Source organism: Salminus brasiliensis, chromosome 4, assembly GCF_030463535.1.
Source record: "Salminus brasiliensis chromosome 4, fSalBra1.hap2, whole genome shotgun sequence".
Lineage (NCBI taxonomy): Eukaryota > Metazoa > Chordata > Actinopteri > Characiformes > Bryconidae > Salminus > Salminus brasiliensis.
The window spans coordinates 44,996,235-45,018,465 of NC_132881.1; the positions used below are offsets into that span (position 1 = coordinate 44,996,235).

General features: G+C 40.6%; 1 protein-coding gene across 3 annotated transcripts in view; it reads left to right on the forward strand.

Annotated features, from left to right (window-relative positions):
• arhgap10 (Rho GTPase activating protein 10) overlaps positions 1-22,231 on the forward strand; it is a 130,606-nt gene that overhangs the window by 37,839 nt on the left and 70,536 nt on the right. For all 3 annotated transcript variants that reach the window (XM_072678562.1, XM_072678560.1, XM_072678561.1), the window contains exons 2-4: positions 10,368-10,463; positions 12,578-12,639; positions 21,985-22,056. In XM_072678562.1, the coding sequence (XP_072534663.1) occupies positions 10,368-10,463; positions 12,578-12,639; positions 21,985-22,056 (230 nt within the window). The remainder of the gene's footprint in view (positions 1-10,367; positions 10,464-12,577; positions 12,640-21,984; positions 22,057-22,231) is intronic.

The following is a 22,231-nucleotide window of genomic DNA, read 5'->3' on the forward strand; positions in this document are numbered from 1 at the left end:
CCTCATTTAAACATTCCAGCTGCCTTATGGTTTGAGCTCTGTTGGGAATTTAGTCTAAAATTAAGACTAGGAGGTCATACTATTTTCTAAACCACTAAATCACTTTATCTGTTTTAAAGAATTTAAGATCTTAATGTGTTCAAAGCAGATTGAGAGCCATTATTGGGCTTGTATTTATGAAGATGAAATTGGTGACAGTCAAATTCCAGTGTTTATTAGCAACATTAGCTTAGCATCTTCCATTCTAGACTAAAGAAGCACACATGAGATACCAAATATCTCCTGACTGATAAAATGATCTATCTATTGATTTATCTGTTACACCCACCCAGCTCTAATATGTTAGTATCTAATGAGCCTCTAGACGTAGAAAGTAGACGATCATGCCCAAACTACTATTATTTTAATGTTCCGAGTGTTGGGCAGCTGCTTTTTGGAGCCCATGGCTGCCTATTGATGGGACATGGTTGAAGGATTTACAAGACTTTGGGAATTGCATCACCTGGACTTTTCCAACGATGACCGTGAACAAGCCATCGCCCAAACAAGCTAATTAAGGTCCACCAGATCTTGGTAGAGCTCAAATCGCTTGGCGTCTCTAAAGCCTTCGCCCAGTTATCGTGTATATATATATATATATATATATATATATATATATATATATATATATATATATATATATATATATATATACATACACTTCAGCACTCCCCATCTTATGATATTGGCATTGTGTTATTTAGTCTAATGGCGAGTTGTGTATTAGTCTAATGGCAGGTCCGAGATCCCCGTCTTACAGCTAGTTCCCTCACAGGTCTCTGATATACTTGCCAACGCCAGCTAAGCAGAGCTGTAGGGCGTGTGACCCACCAAGTAACTACCATATTAATCACACACACACACACACACACACACACTCGTTTCTCTTGTTACATGTTGCAGCATGCATCCGTGTGCACAGCTGAATGTAAGAGGAGACACCACCTCACACATTCACAGCCCAGAAAAAACGTTTCCTGCAGCTTCTATTTTGAGACGGGCAGAGGGAGCCGAAGCTTTGTAAACAATGCGCCGGCTGTGTTCAGAATGTCAGACGGTGTACAGAATCGGCCCCTGGTCGCCTGCCCTGCACACACTGTACCCAACAGGCCACCAGGCCTACAGTCCAGCTCTTTCTGCAGAAGGCCTCCACACTGGGATGCATGCAGGGCATTTCACCAAGAGTACCATTTCATTTATAGCCTTTGGCGCTCTTATCCAGAGGGGCTTATATTTGAGCCGTGTTCTGGGTTAGGGGAACCTGCTATTTAAATAGCATCCTTGTGGAACTTCTGGAGGTTCTTCAGTTTGAAACTGTGGAGGAACCTCTTAAGGTACTTTGAGGAACCTCCAATTTGAAGAACCTCCAAAACCGTCCTCAAGGATCTTATACTTTGAACAGTGTGCAGTGAATTTATTTATTTTTTTGTCATTACAGTGCTTCTTGAATAATCTGACATGGTGGTGTTGACCTTTTCGAGAGATTAGCACCCCCTGCTGGGCTTGCTAGCGTTTTTTGCATGTCGTGTGGACGTAGAGATTTTCAGAAACGCTGCTAGAAGTGCCCTTATTCAGATACCCGTGGACAGGGCCTCATTGGAGAAGAGTGGAGTGCTTGCCCAGCTGGGGAGTGAAACCCTAGTCTGCCATTAGGAGGGCGGCTGTTGCTTGAGGTGGGCAATAGGACGATATTTTATCGTATCATGATACATTTTTTTACAATATGTTTTTCTTAGCCTATCAAGGACATTTTTAGTGCTTCATAAATATAATCAAGTTGGGCAAATCTGTCGCTACTGATGTATTTAGTCTGTGATTACACGTATCGTGATAAATATTGCGTATCGTAAAAAAATTCTTTAAATTCCGTGATACAGTATTTATCCCATATCGCCCAGCCCTAGTTGTTACCCACTATGTAGGGATGGGCATTATGTCGATTTTTTTTTATAAAATTGTGCTAAATTTTGTTATCACAATGTAAATATTATGCTTTCATGAGGATATCGTCGATGTAGTCAGTGCTTAAAGACACTGTCCAACTGCACGTTTCTTCACCGTGTCATTTTGCTGCTTTTCATTTAAACTGGGATGTCGGGATTTCCAACTTTCAAGTAGGAAGTTTGAACTGGAACACCCCCAAAAAGTCGGGAGAGCCTTACCCAACCCAGAGTACAAAAACCAAGATGGCCGCACCGCACATCATCAGTAGTTCAACGTATAAGATCATTGAGTGGCGCAACAGATAACACCACTACCGGCCATTGAGCTACTACACCACATGGGAGACTGGGGTTCGATTCCCAATCTGGGTGACTGTGCTGCGCTACACCAATAAGAGTCCTTGGGCAAGACTCCTAACGATGATCTTGGTAGAAGTTACCTAAGAGCTCAAATCGCTTGGCATCTCTAAAGCCTTCGCACAATTATCGTATATCAGCATTCCCCATCTTATGACATTGGGTAATTAGACGCCGTTACTCTAATCAGCAGGCAGGTCCGCGATCCCCGTCTTACAGCTAGTTCCCTCACAGTTCTCTGATATAGCAACCAGCGACCTTGGGCAAGACTCCTAACACTGCATTGGCCCTCCTCTGTAATACGAGTAACTTTGTAAAGCTAAATGTACTATGCAGTAATGAAGCAATAGTATTGTACAGTTGTCTAGACCTCCCGTCTATTCGTGTCTCTTGATGTTTGGCTGCACAAAATACAGCATGGTCCACGATCAACTGGTATTGCTAACATTGCTAACCTGCGGCAATGCTAAAAGTGCTAACCTGAGCCAAAAAGTGGGACATATTTTGATTATATTGGCCATAAAACACCAGGGGTGGATTGTCAAACCAGTCTTTAGCTGACTGTTTTTGGAAATGGTGTACAATTATCGGAATCTTTACCTAGAATGCATTCAACTCAGGGGGTTGAATACATCGGCATCCGGCTACTGGTGTGGAAAGAACACGGCATCAGTCCTGTTTAATTGAATGGCGTAGAAGAAACATGCAATATGGGAGAGGAGTTGGATGGCAGTTTGTAAAATCTCTTAATAAAGGTTGTGTATCGTAGAAATCGTCGTCGTTAAATACCATATCGCTCAGCCCTGTCTCTACGCTACACCAACCATCTGCCAACGTTGTGAGGAGTTGTTTTCCGGGTCTCTGTAAAGCAGGAAAACCAAACTGAGATAGTTTTGAAGATACCAGGCCAGGTGTGGAGCCCTCAGCCATGAATGAAGTAAAGCTCGGAGTACTCAGGGTACCCAGCATGCACAATTACACTGTTCAGCCATAACCTTTAAAACCACCCGCCTGATATTGTATAGGTCCCCCCTGTGGCTCCAAAACAGCGCTGGCCTGACCCGTCTTCTATAAAACCACTATACAGCAGTAAACAGATGCCTATAGGTGGGCGTGTCCTTCAGGCTCTGTGTTTTACTGTGGCAGTAATTGTAGTCCGTTTATTTGCAGTCGGATGTCCTTTATGGACCTGTCCTGCAGGGCAGTGTGAACGTACACCCCTCCGCTCTCACATGACTGGACTTTGTGCTCCAGTAATCCACATTTCCCGTGTCCTGCTCGCACGGCCTGACGGGGTGTTTTTGGCCAGACTGAGGAGTAAGCAGCTTAATCGGCAGCCGTGTGTCAACCCAAGAAATATGGGTCATACAGCGACATGCATCCGTACAAACATGGCAAACCGAGACGCTGCTGCTGGGAGGAGTCCAGAAATACTGCACTGGTCTGAGTGACATTCACTCACTGGGATGAGTCATGGACCATATAGGCTAAAAGACTTCTGTATAGGACTAATAAGGGCTGTAGAGGGATCTAAAGAGCCATATTTAAAAGATCAGCACTACAAAGTTAGCACTACATCAACACCGATGAGACATGCTCCATTCGAAAAGGGCAGGATTAATAATAATAATACTAATAATAATAATAACAATGACAATAATAATAATAATAATAATAATAAAAATAAAAAAAATCCTGAACATACTTCTACTACTACTACTACTACTAATAATAATAATAATAATAATAACAATGACAATAATAATAATAATAATAATAATAAAAATAAAAAAATCCTGAACATACTTCTACTACTACTACTACTACTAATAATAATAATAATAATAATGACAATAATAACAATAATAATAATAATAATAATAATAATAATCCTGCACATACTACTACTACTACTACTACTAATAATAATAGAAGCATCAACACCGACGAGACATGCTCCATTCAAAAAGTGCAGGATTATTCATCATCATCTTATTATTATTATTATTATTATTATTATTAATAACAATTATTAATATAATTATAATATCATAAAATATAATTAATAATAATAATAACAATAATAATAATAGGAGCATGTCTTGTCTGTGTTGATGTAGTGCTAACAAATCCTGCACTCAAATTACAGCCTTTTTTTCAATGAATAATAATGATGATAATAATAATAATAAATATTATATTATATTATAAATGTATATGTTCTATATTATATTAATATTATTCATAATTAAAATTACCCCATGCACTCGAAAAAGGGTTGTTATGCCACTTTCGTGTCGAGTCTCTACATTCACAGAACACGTCCAGAAGAACCTCAAGGTTCTGTTCTGTCTTTTCTGAGGACCTTTGTGCAGCTCCAGCGCAAAACCAAGGCAGGAATCCTGTCAAACATGTCTTGGCTGATCAGCTGAGTTTGAGCTTCGGGGAAAGCCGTGTACATTTGATCTTCTGTCAGAATCCAGTTTTAAAGGATGTTTCCTGCGGTTCTGCATCCACATCAAGGTCTGCGCGTTCCTCACCGACAGCCTCAGCTGCCAGAGCTAATGATACTGCAGTGCTGGATCCTGCTCATAACTCGCATCCTAAAATACCACGTTACTTTCCCCCGTGCACACCCCATGGGACGCTGGCAGGAGAGGCATTTGCCCCCGGGGATTTTTCGAATGGAGCATGTCTCGTCGGTGTTGATGTAGTGCTAACAAATCCTGCACTCAAATTATAGCCTTTTTTTAACAATCAGCGCTTCCTGGAAGAAGAGCTTAGATGCTTTATTTAAAGTAGGCTAATATTTAAATCCCAGCTCCCAGAGTCGTTCTCACGGTCGAAGAAATGGTAATTGGTCATTTTTTGGTCAGGTTTTTATTCAGCACTGTGGCACAACATTAAAACCACCTATTTAATATGGTGTAGGTCCCCCTCATGCCACCAAAACAAAATCTCTGAACCATCAAGACCAAAATCTCGAACCATCCTTGAGGACTCCACAAGAGCTCTGAAGGCGTCCCATGGTATCTGGCACCTGGTATCTTTGGCAGCAGATTCTTTAAGTCTTGGGGTGGGGCCTCTATGGGTCACATCAATGAGCCTTGGCACCCATGACCCTGTTGCCAGCTCACTGGCTGTCCTTCGGATTCTAATTTAACCCTTGATGGGGGTGGGATGTTCTAAAATCTGGAGGGGGGGGGGGTTCTACTTACCTTCCATCCAAGATCCATAGTTTACCGCTGTTAAACATGGGGGTGGGGGTGTTGTAAAATCATCTGCTTTTTCACCTCCAAATTTCAGTCTTGGCAGTTTAGGAGCATTTTGTGGTCGTCATTATCCAAGTCATTATCCAAACACATTCAGTGATGGTGAGGTCTGGACTCCAGACAGACGGATATGCAGACAGACGGATATGCAGACAGACGGATATGCAGACAGACGGATATGCAGACAGATGGATATGCAGACAGATATATAGACAGATATGCAGACAGACAGACACATAGATATACAGACAGACAGATAGATATACATGCAGACAGACAGATAGATATACATGCAGACAGACAGATAGATAGATATGCAGCCAGACAGATAGATAGATATGCAGACATACAGATAGATAGATTGATGGATAGATACGCAGACAGACAGGTAGATATGCAGATAGACAGATAGATAGATTGATGGATAGATACGCAGACAGACAGGTAGATATGCAGACAGATACTTTTACAGATAATTTTTTTATTAATGAATTTTAATTTAGCAGCCAGTAGCAAGTACACAGTGCAGCAGAGTAATACAATACAGTAATAACAGTAAATAGAATAAATGTAAAAAATATTAAAATATACATTTCAACCAACCGGAGATGAAAGGCCGTGCAGTTATAACGAATAAGGCACCACATCCTTTCAGACCTACAGCGTTGAGCCGTCTTCACATAGTGGAAGGACGAACACCAGCACCTGTGGATGTAGTTGAAGCCGTTTATTGGGGGCAGCTCTGGTGGTCTTGCTAGGAGTCCTATTTTATCACTTAATAATCTTTGGGAACTCCATTCATGGAAGCTCAGGGTTTCAGCGTACGCTCAATGGATATTTTGACTGGGACTTGACTGGGGAATGATTTCAGCACAGTGCTGTAAATATCAGTGGTGCTCATTACTTGGTGATGATGATGATGATGATGATTGGGTAGAAGATTCAGCTGGCTACATCAGACTCAAAGTCTAAGTACAGTGGAGTTCGGCGTTAGTCATTTCTGCAGCGGTAACCCAAAATCATCTGTGAAGGCTTACGTACGTGCCTGTGGACTCTCAGCGTTTCGTTTTCCCAGTTGGCCTCACCATTAGTGGAATAGCATGGGAGAGATGGACATGCCTGGATTGTTCGTACCTAAGGGAGATGTTTATGATGTCGAATATTTTAACCTCTTGACGTCACATTTGATACTTTTGAGAGTAAACACTCGCCTTGAGAATTCACAGGCCTGAACTGAATTGGGCCCAAACACTAACACACACACACACACACACACACTCACACTCACACTCACTCTTGTGTACATGCACAGGATTTGTTTACAACAGATTTGAGGTCATTAAGAATGCACACGCACACACACACACACACACACACACACACACACACACATATATCAAACATCTAGTAAGGAGGAGATAAAACTACAGCCATGCTGATGCTCATTTAATTGGAAGTTAAAGTATCTTCTGATCTGTACTAGGATGACATTAATCATTAATTATGAATTTATTTATGTTTTTATTTATTTATTTATTTATTTATTTATTTATTTATTTATTGACATTTCCTTACATACCTACAGCTTGCAGTTCAGTCAGTGTAAATGAAGTCCCAACCAAGATTGGTCCCTCTAAGGCATCGTTTAAAGAGCCATTTGAAGTACGCTGTATGGACAAAAGTATCTGGACGCCTTCCCAATGCACCTACACCTAGGAGCTTTTACGACCTCCCATTCTAAACCCATGGGCTGTATTAATATGGAGCTGGTCCCCCTTTGCTCTAAGCTCTACCAGCAGCAGCAGGTCTGGAGCTCTGCTGCAGTTACTGAGTCAGTTGGAGGCTTTTCTGCACTCTGCTCTGAGCTCAGCACTCGGCCCTGACCCCGCTCTGTAACTTTACGTGGTCTGACAGACACTCGGTGGACACTGAGCTGCTCTCTGTGAGCTGTTCCTCCTAAACTCTTCCACTGTTCAATAATAACACCACTCACAGCTGATGGAGGAAGATCTAGGAGGGAGGACATTATAAAATTTCTCCAGCTGACTTGTTGTTGTTGGTGCAGCGGTGTCTCCTATTACATACAGAACCACGCTGGAGTTCAGTGAGCTCTGTAGAACCTCCCACTCTCTCACTGATGTGTGGAAGAAAGACCGACTGCATGGCTAGAGGCTTGATTTTATACACCTGTGATAATGCGATTGAGTGTAACACCTGAATTCAGTGATTTGAGGAGTGTCCCAATACTTCCTGTACGTTTTGTTGTGAAGAGTGTATTTACAGTGTCGGTCATTGGTGGGATTTTCTTGCTGAACCCTGCCCATCTTCCCTGACAGGGTATCCAGGCATTTTCCCCATACTGCGAAAGCAAGGCCTGCACAATGCGAACTGCTTACTCAAGGAGGTGACAGGATGTGTGCTGATCTCAGATTGCCTCTCTTGGCTTTCTGGTGGTGATTGAGCAATGCCAGTGTGAATGATTGTTCATGGTGGTTCTGCTGCACAAGGTCAATGTGGCTCAGCAGGCTGGCTTTGCAGAACCGCAAAGGAACCGCACGGGGGCTTTCTGGGGTTCGTCTGGCCTGTCTAATGAGCAGTCAGGATGCTCTGTTATTCCAGGCTATAATTTGGGATTCACTTTTTATTATTATTTTATTTTATTTTATTTTATTTTTACTAATTTAGTTATTCAGTCAATTAGTCGTTTCTGCCTGACGGCCGAGTCGCACTTCAGAGGTTGTTCTCAGAAGTGTTTCAGCTCTGACTGCTTTTTCAACAAAGCACAAGACAGAACAGCCAATCAGAACAGAGGTCATTTAACTAATACTCAGTAAAAGACACAGTAAGAGCTGGGTTGATTAATTAAAGAAAGGTTGGTAAAATGGTGAGGCAGTTATTAGGCAGATGAGGCAGTTATTAGGACCAGTGACAGTCAGGGGGAGATCTTAGGACTAACGAGGCAGTGATTAGGCCCAGTTGTAGTCAGTGGGAGATCTTAGGAGGAACGAGGCAGTGATTAGGACTAATCACAGTCAGTGGGAGATCTTAGGACTAACGAGGCAGTGATTAGGACTATTCACAGTCAGGGGGAGGTCTCAGAAGTAACCAGGCAGTTATTAGGACTAACGAGGCAGTGATTAGGACTATTCACAGTCCGGGGGAGGTCTCAGAACTAACAAGGCAGTGATTAGGCCCAGTTGTAGTCAGTGGGAGTTCTGAGGACTAACGAGGCAGTGATTAGGACTATTCACAGTCAGGGGGAGATCTTAGGACTAATAAGGCAGTGATTAGGTCTAATCACAGTCAGGGGGAAGTCTCAGAACTAACGAGGCAGTGATTAGGACCAGTCATAGACCTGGGAGGGTCTCAAAAAAAAAAAAAAGAGAGACACTACCTTGTTTGTTTTGAGCCCTTTCCCTGCCTCTCATTAGTCCTAATCACTGCTTTGCTTTTTCTGAGACCTACCCATGCTTCTGATTGGCCCTAATCACTGCGTCATTTGTTCTGAGCTCTTCCCCTGACTCTGATTGGTCCTAATCACTGCCTCATTTGTACTGAACTCTTCTCCTGCCTCTCATTAGTCCTATTTGTTCTGAAACGTTCCCCTACCCCCTGTTGACCAATATCACTATGTCCTTTGTTCTGAGCCCTTACCCTGCCTCTGATTGGTCCTAATCATTTTCTCGTTTGTTCTGAGCTCTTCCCCTGCCTCTGATTGGTCCTAATCACTGCCTTGTTTGTTCTAAGCCCTTACCCTGCCTCTGATTGGTCCTAATCACTGCTTTGTTTGTTCTGAGCTCTTCCCCTGCCTCTGATTGGTCCTAATCACTACCTCGTTTGTACTGAGCCCTTCTCCTGCCTCTCATTAGTCCTAATCACTGCCCTGTTTATTCTGAGACCTCCCCCTGCCTCAGTTTGGCAAATATCATGCTGTTATTTGTTCTGAGCCTTCCCCTGCCTTCAGTTGGTCCTTCCACTGTTCCCTTTTTCTAAGACCTTCCTTCACTTGAACTGGTCTTTAATACCATGTCTGTAATTCTAAGCCTTCCCCCTGATTGTGACTGGTCCTGATCACTGCCTCGTTTGTTCTGAGCTCTTCCCCTGCCTCTGATTGGTCCTAATCACTGCCTTGTTTGTTCTGAGCTCTTCCCCTGCCTCTGATTGGTCCTAATCACTGCTTTGTTTGTTCTGAGCTCTTCCCCTGCCTCTAATTGGTCCTAATCACTGCCTCGTTTGTACTGAGCCCTTCTCCTGCCTCTTATTAATTCTAATCACTGCCCTGTTTATTCTGAGACCTCCCCCTTTTGGCAAATTTCATGCTGTTATTTGTTCTGAGCCTTCCCCTGCCTTCAGTTGGTCCTTCCACTGTTCCATTTTTTCTAAGACCTTCCCTGACTTGAACTGGTCTTTAATACCATGTCTGTAATTCTAAGCCTTCCCCCTGATTGTGACTGGTCCTGATCACTGCCTCATTTGTTCTGAGACCTCCCTCAGACTGCTATTAGTCCACGTTACATAATTGCCTCCAGAGGTACCAAGTTAGAGAGATGCACCCTTCATTTTAAATATATGTACGAGGTCCTCCTACAAGCTGGGATTCGAGCCCTGAGCATTCCACCAAAACTACACCCAACCTCTGCCTCTAAACACGCCTTGGCTGGGTTTAAGAGAGTGGAAAGCAGACCATGTTAAAGATGACTGCACTTGTCTTTTATGGTTCTCATTCATGAATCGCTCGTGTAATTCTCTGTTGCAGAGCTGTCTCTGGCCCAGCGCAAGTTTGCCCAGTGCCTGGGGGAGTTCCAGTTCGAATACATCGGGGATGCGAAGACCGACGATGAAAAGTGCATCGGTGAGTAGTAGTAGTGTTTATCGTCTTTCGGTGTGCTGTGTGTCTGCGCTGTGTGCTAGTCTGATGCGGTTTTGGATAGTAGTGGTTAAGGCAGGGCAAACCCAGATGATCAGCATGTTTAAACATCGGTGTGGACTGTTAATGCACTGTTAATACACTGTTAATACACTGTTAATACACTGTTAATGCACTGTTAATGCACTGCTAATGCACTGCTAATGCACTGCTAATACACTGCTAATACACTGTTAATGCACTGTTAATGCACTGTTGATGCACTGCTAATACACTGCTAATACACTGTTAATGCACTGTTAATACACTGTTAATACACTGCTAATATACTGCCAATACACTGTTAATACACTGTTAATACACTGCCAATACACTGTTAATACACTGCCAATACACTGCCAATACACTGTTAATGCACTGCCAATACACTGCCAATGCACTGTTAATGCACTGCTAATACACTGCTAATACACTGCTAATACACTGTTAATACACTGCCAATACACTGTTAATACACTGTTAATACACTGCCAATACACTGTTAATGCACTGCCAATACACTGCCAATGCACTGTTAATGCACTGCTAATACACTGCTAATACACTGCTAATACACTGTTAATACACTGTTAATACACTGCAATACACTGCCAATACACTGCCAATACACTGCCAATACACTGCCAATACACTGCCAATACACTGTTAATACACTGCTAATACACTGTTAATACTCTGCTAATACACTGTTAATACACTGCTAATACACTGTTAATACACTGTTAATACACCCCTCTGTCTCCTCTTCTGCACGGTGTGCTGTGGAAACCACTGTCAGGCAACAGTGACTAGGCAGAAACTAGGCACCCAGGTGCATCCTATCAGAGTAAAGTGGGCTGGACCGGGGGCGCGGTGCTTATGCTATGCAGAAGGGGGTTCTACTTCCAGGGCTTATTTTACTGAAGGACGGCACAGCAGTCAAATAAAGTAGCATAATCAGTCTAGTGTTACTCTAGAGAACAGCAGTTTAACATTTAGCATTAAACATGTTCACCATTTTAACTGTAACATTTCACTTAAAAATCCTTATTTTATATAACATTCACAGATATATAAAAGATAAGATAAGATAATCCTTTATTAGTCCCACAGTGGGGAAATTCTCAATGTCACAGCAGAAAGGGATAGCATATATATATGTATCACAATTTTTTATCTGTGTAAATGTTATATAAAAATAAGGATTTTTAAGTGAAATGTTACAGGTTAAAATGGTGAACATGCTAAATGCTAAATGTTAAAAACTGCTGTTCTCATGACCGTTAAAGCATGTGAATGAAGTCGCCACTGTTCATCTATATAATCATCTATATAGTGACCCGTTGCATGTCGTTACCACTGACGTCCAGTAATCACCTGTAAAAGCCACAGTGGCTAGATAGAATGTGGATAGAATTTGAGAATGCATTAAATGTGCTATTAACTTAACTTTCAACAGTGTGTGTGTATGTATATATATATATATATATATATATATATATATATATATATATAAATATATATAAGCGTCTGCCAGAGCCTGCTAGCGCCTGCCAGATGGCTATCCGTTTTGCATCTCCCTGCAGTTAGGAAGTGAATTATGCACTTTGAGCCACTACTAAAGAAGTACCTGCTTTACACATGCATTTCTGGACCTTTGAGAGATACAGAACGGTCACTGAAAGTGAGAGAAGCGTGTGGACTGAGGTTACAGGACTTTACACAAATATGTCTCGGGTTACCCAGCGTTACACAGTTTCTGTGTTTTCACTCAGTTTCGAGTGTTTTCCTGCCTGCCTGGCCAAAGTTACACAGTGCAGTTAGCAGTGTGCCGAGCCTGAAGTGGCCAAGTGCTGTTCTTCCTATTCCAGCGAGGGGAGCCTTTTTTAGTGGAACCTTTTAATACAGCATTACTGTGTTGCTTCTCTGTGCTCAGATCTAAGCTCATGTGTCGTGGTGATAATGTATATCGTGACCACATTGACCACCTTAACCCAGAGTTGTTGCCCTGATCTGTGATAAAGTCTGAAAGTCTGATTGTGCTGTTTTCTGTGTTTCAGATGACTCCTTGCAGGAATTTTCAGCATTCCTTAGAAATCTGGAGGACCAGAGAGAGCTGATGGTAAGTGTGACCAGTCGAGACCTGTGATGAACCTGATGCTCGACCTAAAATATGCAAACCGCTCAGAAAGCTGCAGCGTGCTGCACTTTTCACTGGAACAGAGCCAAGCGCTGCATCTGTCTAAGCGTTGCAGATAACCCTCCCCCTCAACCGTCCCCCACACTCTCACACACACACACACACACACACACACACACACACACACACACACACACACAGACTTGTGTTTATGCACTGGCAGGATGTGAGGTTGTACGTGCCACATATGCATTGTGTGTGTGCATGGACTTGTATACCGTATGTGTATACAGATCAGATACATCCAGCATTTGTTAAGACTTTAAAGAACCCTTAAAGGTTCTATGTGGGTTCTTTAGCAAAAGCGATTGTTCTGTATAAAACCATGATCACTTCAAAAGAACATTTGCATATTGAAGGGGGTCTTTGACTGCCCTGTTTACGCGTTCTTCCTATGGGTGGAAAACCTTTTATAGACGGTTCTTCATAAAATGGAAAGGTTTCTATACAGCTGGGGTGATTTTGTAATTAGGTGGTATAAAGTAATTGATAGATACAGAATAATTAATAGATCCTAAGTAATTATTAGCTACTAAATTATTAGCTACTGAATTATTGCTATTTAGTGAATAATTAATGCTTACTGAGTAATTAGTAGGTACTGAATAATGAATGGGTATTAAATTAGTAGGTACTGAATAATGAATGGGTATTAAATTAGTAGGTACTGAATAATGAATAGGTATTAAATTAGTAGGTACTGAATAATGAATGGGTATTAAATTAGTAGGTACTGAATAATGAATGGGTATTAAATTAGTAGGTACTGAATAATGAATAGGTAATAAATTAGTAGGTACTGAATAATGAATAGGTAATAAATTAGTAGGTACTGAATAATGAATAGGTAATAAATTAGTAGGTACTGAATAATGAATAGGTATTAAATTAGTAGGTACTGAATAATGAATAGGTAATAAATTAGTAGGTACTGAATAATGAATAGGTAATAAATTAGTAGGTACTGAATAATGAATAGGTAATAAATTAGTAGGTACTGCTTAATTTGTAGGTATTAAATTAGTAGGTACTTAGTAGATTTCAAACTAAAAGTAAGTATTAAATCATTAGTAGGTATGGAATAAATACTACTTATTGAAATATTAGTACTTATTTAATAATTAACAGTTTCTGAACTACTGTGTATTAATTCATCAGTAGGTACAGAGAAGGTGTTTAGAAATTAGAAGGTACTGAATAATTAATGGGTACTAAATTAGTAGATACTGAATAATCATCACCTTATTTAATAATTAGATGGTACTGAGTAATAAGTTCTTATTAAATAATTAATAGTTACTGATTGAATAGTTTGTAGGTGCAAAGGAATTAGTAGGTTCTGAATAATTAAGAGGTGCTAAATTAGTATGTACTGAATAATTGCTACTTACTGAATAATGAATAGATACTGAGTAATTAATTGGTGTTAGAATTAGAGCTGTTTAACAGGGATGTGTATGTGTAATTACAGGTATATGAATAAAAATAAGCCTAATCTTAAGACCCGGAGGCAAAAATGAGAGAAGATCATTTCCAGTATTAAATCTTAATCCCGTCTCTGTTTCTGCTCCAAATGAGGCAAAGCGGAAACTCCGCTGAGCCGCCGGCGTGTAGCAGCGAGTAACTGTGCATTGGACCATGTGCATGAGTTGGCAGCCTCTAAGGTGACCACAGGAAGTGAGTTGTTTTGCTGTGGGTTATTCATGCCCCTTCTGCGAGCGGTGCTGCAGGCTTGGTGAGTCTGTGGTTATGCAAGCTAGCAGGAGTGTTTGTGACGAGTCACGTCTCCCTCTGCTCTGATCTGATCTGATCTGATGTGCCAAAGCTGTCTTTTTTGACATGATCACAGCAGACACGCAGTGTAATTCTGTACTCAGTAGGACAGTATGCAGTTGGTGGCTTTGACAGTGTTGTCATTGCTGGGCAGCGCTGAGAATCGCCCACCACCCAAATACTATGATTTACGTGCCGGTGTTTTTAGGCCCTTATGATGATTATTTATTGGTGTTTAGGGCTGCAACAACGAATCGATAAAATCAATAATAAAATGAGTAGGTACTAAAAAATTAGTAGGTACTGAATAATGAATGGGTATTAAATTAGTAGGTACTGAATAATGAATGGGTATTAAATTAGTAGGTACTGAATAATGAATGGGTATTAAATTAGTAGGTACTGAATAACGAATGGGTATTAAATTAGTAGGTACTGCCTTATGAATGGGTATTAAATTAGTAGGTACTGAATAATAAATAGGTATTAAATTAGGTACTGAATAATTAATAGGTATTAAATGAGTAGGTACTACCTAAAGAATAGGTATTAAATTAGGTACTGAATAAGGAATGGGTATTAAATTAGTAGGTACTGAATAATTAATAGGTATTAAATTAGTAGGTACTGAATAACAAATGGGTATTAAATTAGTAGGTACTGGATAATTACTAGGTATTAAATTAGTAGGTACTGCCTCATTTATAGGTATTAAATTAGTAGGTACTGGATAATTACCAGGTATTAAATTAGTGGGTACTAAATAATGAATGGGTATTAAATTAGTAGGTACTGAATAATGAATGGGTATTAAATTAGTAGGTACTGAATAATGAATGGGTATTAAATTAGTAGGTACTGAATAATAAATAGGTATTAAATTAGTAGGTACTGCCTTATGAATGGGTATTAAATTAGTAGGTACTGCCTTATGAATGGGTATTAAATTAGTAGGTACTGAATAATAAATAGGTATTAAATTAGGTACTGAATAATTAATAGGTATTAAATGAGTAGGTACTACCTAAAGAATAGGTATTAAATTAGGTACTGAATAAGGAATGGGTATTAAATTAGTAGGTACTGAATAATTAATAGGTATTAAATTAGTAGGTACTGAATAACAAATGGGTATTAAATTAGTAGGTACTGGATAATTACTAGGTATTAAATTAGTAGGTACTGCCTCATTTATAGGTATTAAATTAGTAGGTACTGGATAATTGCCAGGTATTAAATTAGTGGGTACTAAATAATGAATGGGTATTAAATTAGTAGGTACTTAGTAGACCAAACTAAAAGTAAGTATTAAATCATTAGTAGGTATGGAATAAATACTACTTATTGAAATATTAGTACTTATTTAATAATTAACAGTTTCTGAACTACTGCTTATTAATTCATCAGTAGGTACAGAGAAGGTGTTTAGAAATTAGAAGGTACTGAATAATTAATGGGTACTAAATTAGTAGATACTGAATAATCACTACTTATTTCATAATTAGTTCTTATTTAATAATAATAATAATAATAATAATAATAATTAAAAACAGCGATAGGGATTGAAACCTGGAATTTTACTGATATTTAGTGGAGAATCATGTAATCTGTGGATTTCGGGCTCTGTGTCTACCTGCCTGCATGTGTGCCAGTATGTGAGAGAGATCCCCTGCTCGCCCCTCTTCTCTGTGCTACTCTTGAGTCAACCGAACAGGCCGCTTAAGGAGTGGATTTTAGTTGATTTTTCCAGCTGAATTACTCGCCGGTAGTTGATGACCGATTGAGTCAGTCATGCTGGTTAGATAGAAGGGTTCTCGCTGTTTGCAGCGATATGCGTATCATGTCTGTAGGTCACTCTGCTCCTGAGTTATGAAGCCTAGAAAACCGGCGGTGAATTGGGTTCAGTGAATGATCGGCCTGCTTATCCAATAGCGGATCCAGTTAATTTAGTTAGTATCAGGACCGATATCCAGTCCTAGTATCAAATCAGTGCAGCCCTAATTATTATTATTATTAATTATTATATTAATTATTAATATTATTATTTCTGGGTCAGAATCAGAATTTCATCGTTATTTTGCCAGGTATATTACAAATACAAGGAATTTTACTCGGTGAGAGCAGCACAAGTATGACATGTAACAAACACAGACTGTTAACAAGTACATAAAGATACAATAAACAACAAATACAGCAAATAATAATACATTTAAAAAGTAATAAGTAATAAAAATTCAATAAATAATAAATCTGTAATCAGAAACAGGTATGAATACTGCATATCCACATGTAGCCTGAGTACACATCTGTATACAAAGTATTATATGCAGATACAGTGATATAAACATTTACAGACAATGAAAACGATCATCTGTACAGCTGTGCCAATAAACCTAGTGTGAATGTTCTGCATGTTATGTATCAGTACTGTGTTTAGGTTCAGGCTTTATTTTTTAACGCTGCAAAGGTTTAGGCACCCCAGGTCAAAGTAAACAATGTGGATAAAAAAAAAAAGTATTCGGACACCTGCTCGCTCTACTTTCTACTTTCAGGAGTATTAAACAAAATAGTAAACGGCTTTTGCTGAAGTAACTGTCTAGTTACTAGGCTAGTAAAAGGCTTTCTACTATATTTTGGAGGAGCATTGCTGTGAGGGTTTGATTGCATTCAGCAACAAGAGTGTTAGTGATCAAACTTGTTAATACAAACTGTTGTATGTAGATATAATGATATAAACATTTACAAACAATGAAAACCAACATCTGTACAGCTGTGCCAAAAATCCTAGTGCGAATGTTCTGCATGGTGTGTATCAGTACTGTGTTGCAGTGAAGTCCAGTTCGGTTCAGTGAGGTTTAGAAGCTCGGTTCAGTTATAGATTAGGTGTATAGATTAGGTTATGGATTATTAGGGGAGTGTCAACTGAGTTTGACGTACATTCATGCCTCATCACACACTAGTGATAGGGTACACTAGCAGAGAGGGTATAAGGCCTTGCTTAAGAGCCCAACAGTGGCAGCTTGACCGAGCCCCGGTATCGTACCCACAACCCTGTCATCAAGCTCTAACCACTGCTGAGCCATCACTGTCCCAAGTACTAAATGTATGTAAAGCTTAATACTTATTTACTCTGATATTAATATTTAATATTTACTGATATTGATATTAATTTGTAATCATTATCAAATGGACACTTACTGCCCAGTCGGCATATTCATATTCAGTCCAGTGTCTGCGGGTGTGTAAAGCCTTTCCCTGGTTCTGTATCTGTACAGTTGCTGAACTGCACTGCAAGTTCCTTAATAATAACATTAATGAGGTCATTGTTTCCTCTGTGTGGAGAACGCATGTGATCCAGTTGAGTCCTGTTTGTGTTGGTGGAGGACTCCGGTACGCCGATGGTCAGCAAGGAATATAGGTCATGCTGCAGCTCTTTAGTAAACACAGCTACTTCAGCAGAGTAAAGCCAGCGGCAGCCCTGCCCAAAACTAAAAGCGCTCCATCTGGCTTGTTTTGAAGGCAAGTTCCCGGCCCTCTGCCCAATCACAGAACAGCTGATGTCATCATCCACGATGAAGCAACATAGCTGAGGCAAAGCAGGCTGCAGCACGTCAGGAGGGGGTGGAGGCGGTGGGGGCGTAGGGGTGAGGGAGTGCATGCATTGCTAAAAAAAAAAATACAGGACTGTTGTTGTTTTTGGATGAGCTCTTCTTTCAGATTTTTAGTTTTAGGTTCAGGCTTGATTTTTAACGCTGAAGGGTTTAGGCACCCCAGGTCAAAATACACAATGCGGATTAAAAAAAAAAAGTATTCGGACACCTGCTCGCTTGTCATTTTTTCTAAAATCGAGGGTATTCTGAGAGCTTTTGTTGGAGTAATTGTCTCTACTGTCGAGAAGAAGGCTTTCTACTAGATTTTGGAGGAGCATTGCTGTGAGGGTTTGATTGCATTCAGCAACAGGAGTGTTAGTGAGCTCAGCATGTTGGATGATCACCAACCCACCTCATCCTAAATGTGTATTGGATGGAGCAACACCACCATCATCCCAGAGAACACAGCTCTTCCACTGCTCCACAGCTCAATGCTGGGGGGCTTTATACCCCTCTAGCCCACGCCTGGCATTAGGCAGCATGGTGCCAATAGGTTCATGTTTATCTGCTCCAGAGAGTCCTATTCTATCCTATTATTCAGTACTTTTCTACAGGGACTAGACAAGCCGAGTGTGTGTGTGTGTGTGTGTGTGTGTGTGTGTGTGCATTTGCATATCAGTGTGGCGGAATGCATTCATTAGAAGGGGCGTCCACAAACATGTAGTGTTTGGACATGTTGGTGTTTTCTGTAAGATGAGCTGATTTCCAAAAGGTCTAAAGTTAAAGATGGAGTCTTTTAGATTTTAAGATTTCGTAGTTTATACTTAAAAGTCACTCATCCGTGACAGTGAACACACACACACACACACACACACTTTTTTAGATTTAGAAATCTCGACCGGAGGCATTCTTACATCCCAAAAAGAGGACATGTCCGGGAAAAAGAGGATGTATGGTCACCCTAGAGTTGGGAGACTTGTTCAAGGGCATGTGAATGTTGAGGGAGGAGAAAGTGCTGACCCCCCCCCCCCTTTTTTTTGTCCACACTTTCTGCTGGTCTAGAGGGTCCAGAGCCCACTTTTCTGACCTCTATACCTCAGCAAGCCCTAATATTTAATGGTTTAAGTAAAATAACACCATGTTTTTCATAGTAATAATAATAATAATAATAATAAATGATAATAATGATAATAAAAAGGCAGAAAGCAAAAGTTTGGGTACCTTGCATGATCACAAATTCGTAACACTCCCTTTGGTGAGTATCTAAGAGTATATATCAGTTAAGAGTCTTTGAATGTTCCCCTGATAACTATGTGCTGTGTGCTGGTGCCGCTGCACAGTAGAACAGTGCACCACCACTGAAGGTCTGATCTTCCTGAAGGTCTTTTGCAGACAGTGAGGTGTTTGATCTAGAACGTCTACCAGCAGTTCACTTTTGGTGTTTTAGACCTCCATCATTGACCTCTATGATTTCTGTCAACTGCCATTTCTTAATTACATCATGAACTGAGGAAACAGCCTTGGATCTCCTCTGATACTCAAATGTTTGCCCGGTAATCCTCTTAAATGGTAGGAAACAGCCATTACTTGACTTATTTTGATCAAAAAAGTGGAAAAGAAAAGAATGTTTTCATCTTTTGCCTTCTAGTCTCTTATTCCAACTATTCACAGCAACAGATTCACTTGAGGGACAAAAGTATTGGGACACCTGCACTTTCAGTGTTTCTTCTGAAATCGAGGGTGTTGAAAAGAGTGGACCCTGCTTATGTTAGAGTAACTCTCTCTACTGTCCAGTAGGCTTTCTGCTAGATTTTGGAGGATGGAGCATTGCAGTGAGGATTTGATTGCATTCAGCAATAAACGTGTTGGTGAGGTTAGAATATTGGGTGGTGATCACCACCCCACCTCATCATCCCCAACTCCTCACCTCATTCCATTGAAGTATTGGATGAAGCATCATCATATACCCCTCTAGACCCATGAATGGTTCTAATAGGTTCTCGTTGATCTGTTTCAGAGATTCCCATTGGCTGTATCTTGGCAGTACTTCTCTTCTTTAAAGTAGCTGAATCCATTCATTAGAAGAAACGTCTAAAACTATTTGGACATATAGTGTATTTTAAGTAGGGGTGGTCAGACTTCTGTAATCCATGCTGTTTTGTTTCATAAAATGTAAAACACTTGTCTTTGTTTACTTACTGCAAATGTAATTAAGAGAGTAGTCAGATTACATTACTCTGATATAGCAATCCTTTGGTAAGGATGTAATTGAAGTATGAATTATTACATGTTTAACCAGGTAATTAGTAATCAATTAGTAAGTGACCCTCTCAGCCCTGTTAAGAATACCTATAACTCTATCACTTAACCTTAACTGCTCAGTTTAGGGATCTCCAGGTTTGACCCTGAGCCAAGCACAGCTTGGTGATTTCCCTGCTGTAAAACACCAGATGCATTACTCACTGGTTTTAGTGTGCGTGTTTGAGAGCTGGGAAAGCACCAAACTGGGACCAGAATAGAAAATTGCTGACTCGACTCCTAACTCATATGCGATTTCGGAGTAGCAAGGTTTTGTTACCACAGTAATGCTTGACTCGCAGCTTGCAGGCCAGGACTGGAAGGAAAGAGGAAACCAGAACATGAACCAGTAACTTCATGCCCGTGCCTTGTGTGCAGACGGGGTTGTCTTTGCGCATTTCTATAAGGATACTGATGAACTCGGACTGAATACATCAGGAGCGACAGATTCTCAAACACTACTGTTCAGATACTCTCCCGTGCTGATTACTGTGATTTGCAGTACTGCTGCTCTTCATCTAATTAAACCAGTCTAATTACACTGCTGGTAATGAAACCTGCAGCTGATCAGTGTTCTTTAAGCACTGACGGTATCCTCGATATGCTTAGAAAAGCATATTTTCTATCCCAATAACAAAATTCATCACGATACGATAAAAATCGTCAAATTTCCCTGCCCTACGACAAAGGGCTCTTGGTGTGATACCATAGAAGAACCAGTTTTGTTTAACACCTTTTGTACCACCTGTACCACCATCTAAACCTTACATGGCCAAAGAGCTGAAGGCCCTAATAAACCAGAGAAATCGAGAGAGAGAGAGATCAGATAGAGCTCACACAGTACAGCCATAACATTAGCACCACTGACCGGTGAAGTGCAAAATGTTGATTATCTTCATCTACAGTGGCACCTGACAAGGGGTGGGATCTACCATATTAGGCATCAAGCGAACAGTCCTTACCTAAAGGTCCTCAAAGCATAAGGCTCTGAGTCACTTTGGAAAGAACTGAACTATGATGGCTAGACGAGTCAGACTGGGTCAGATCATCTCCTAATTGGGCTTATTGCATGTTCCCAGTATGCCAAGGAAGACCAACCAGTGAACTGGCAACAGAGTCATGGGCACCTAAGGTTCATTTATGAAGTCCATGGAGGTCCAAGGATCTGCTGCCTAGTTCTTAGTCTTGGGCCAGATACCACAGGACACTTTCGGAGGTCTTGTGGAGTCCATGCCTCCAATGCTTAGATCTGTCACCTAAAGGTACCTACTTGGGTACTGGGCAGGTGGTGTTATGCTATTGATAAGGTCATAGTTGGGGAATTCCGGGTGAAGCAAATCACAAAGCTTTAGAAATACTCTGACTCCTCAAACCATGTCCCAACAATCAGCAGCCATGGGCTCCTCTAAACAAGCTGTTGAGGTTTTCTAGAAGTCTTTTAAACCCTAGTATCTCCACTTCTACCTGACACCTTTCGTCCTCAATTTACAGCGTGTTGCATCTGTAATGTCTGATGTTTGTCAGAGTTGAAACATTCAGGAGACTGATGTTTTAAATATGGTGTAAAATGAGTTGAAGTGGTTAAAAAAAGCTCTGTTTTCCACAGATGAGGAACATCACCGAGACGCTGATGAAGCCACTGGAGAAGTTTCGGAAGGAGCAGCTGGGTTCAGCGAAGGTAGGCTTTTTAAATTCCTGTATTTTTCAGATCCGGGTCGTTTCTGTGTATTCTGGAGAAGCGTCAGGGTGACAAAATAGCCTCTTGCGTCAGTCTGATTGCTAACAGGACTGATTCATTATTAGTAATGTTTGGAGATGTAGCACATGGCTAATGCTGGAACCAGAACCTGAGC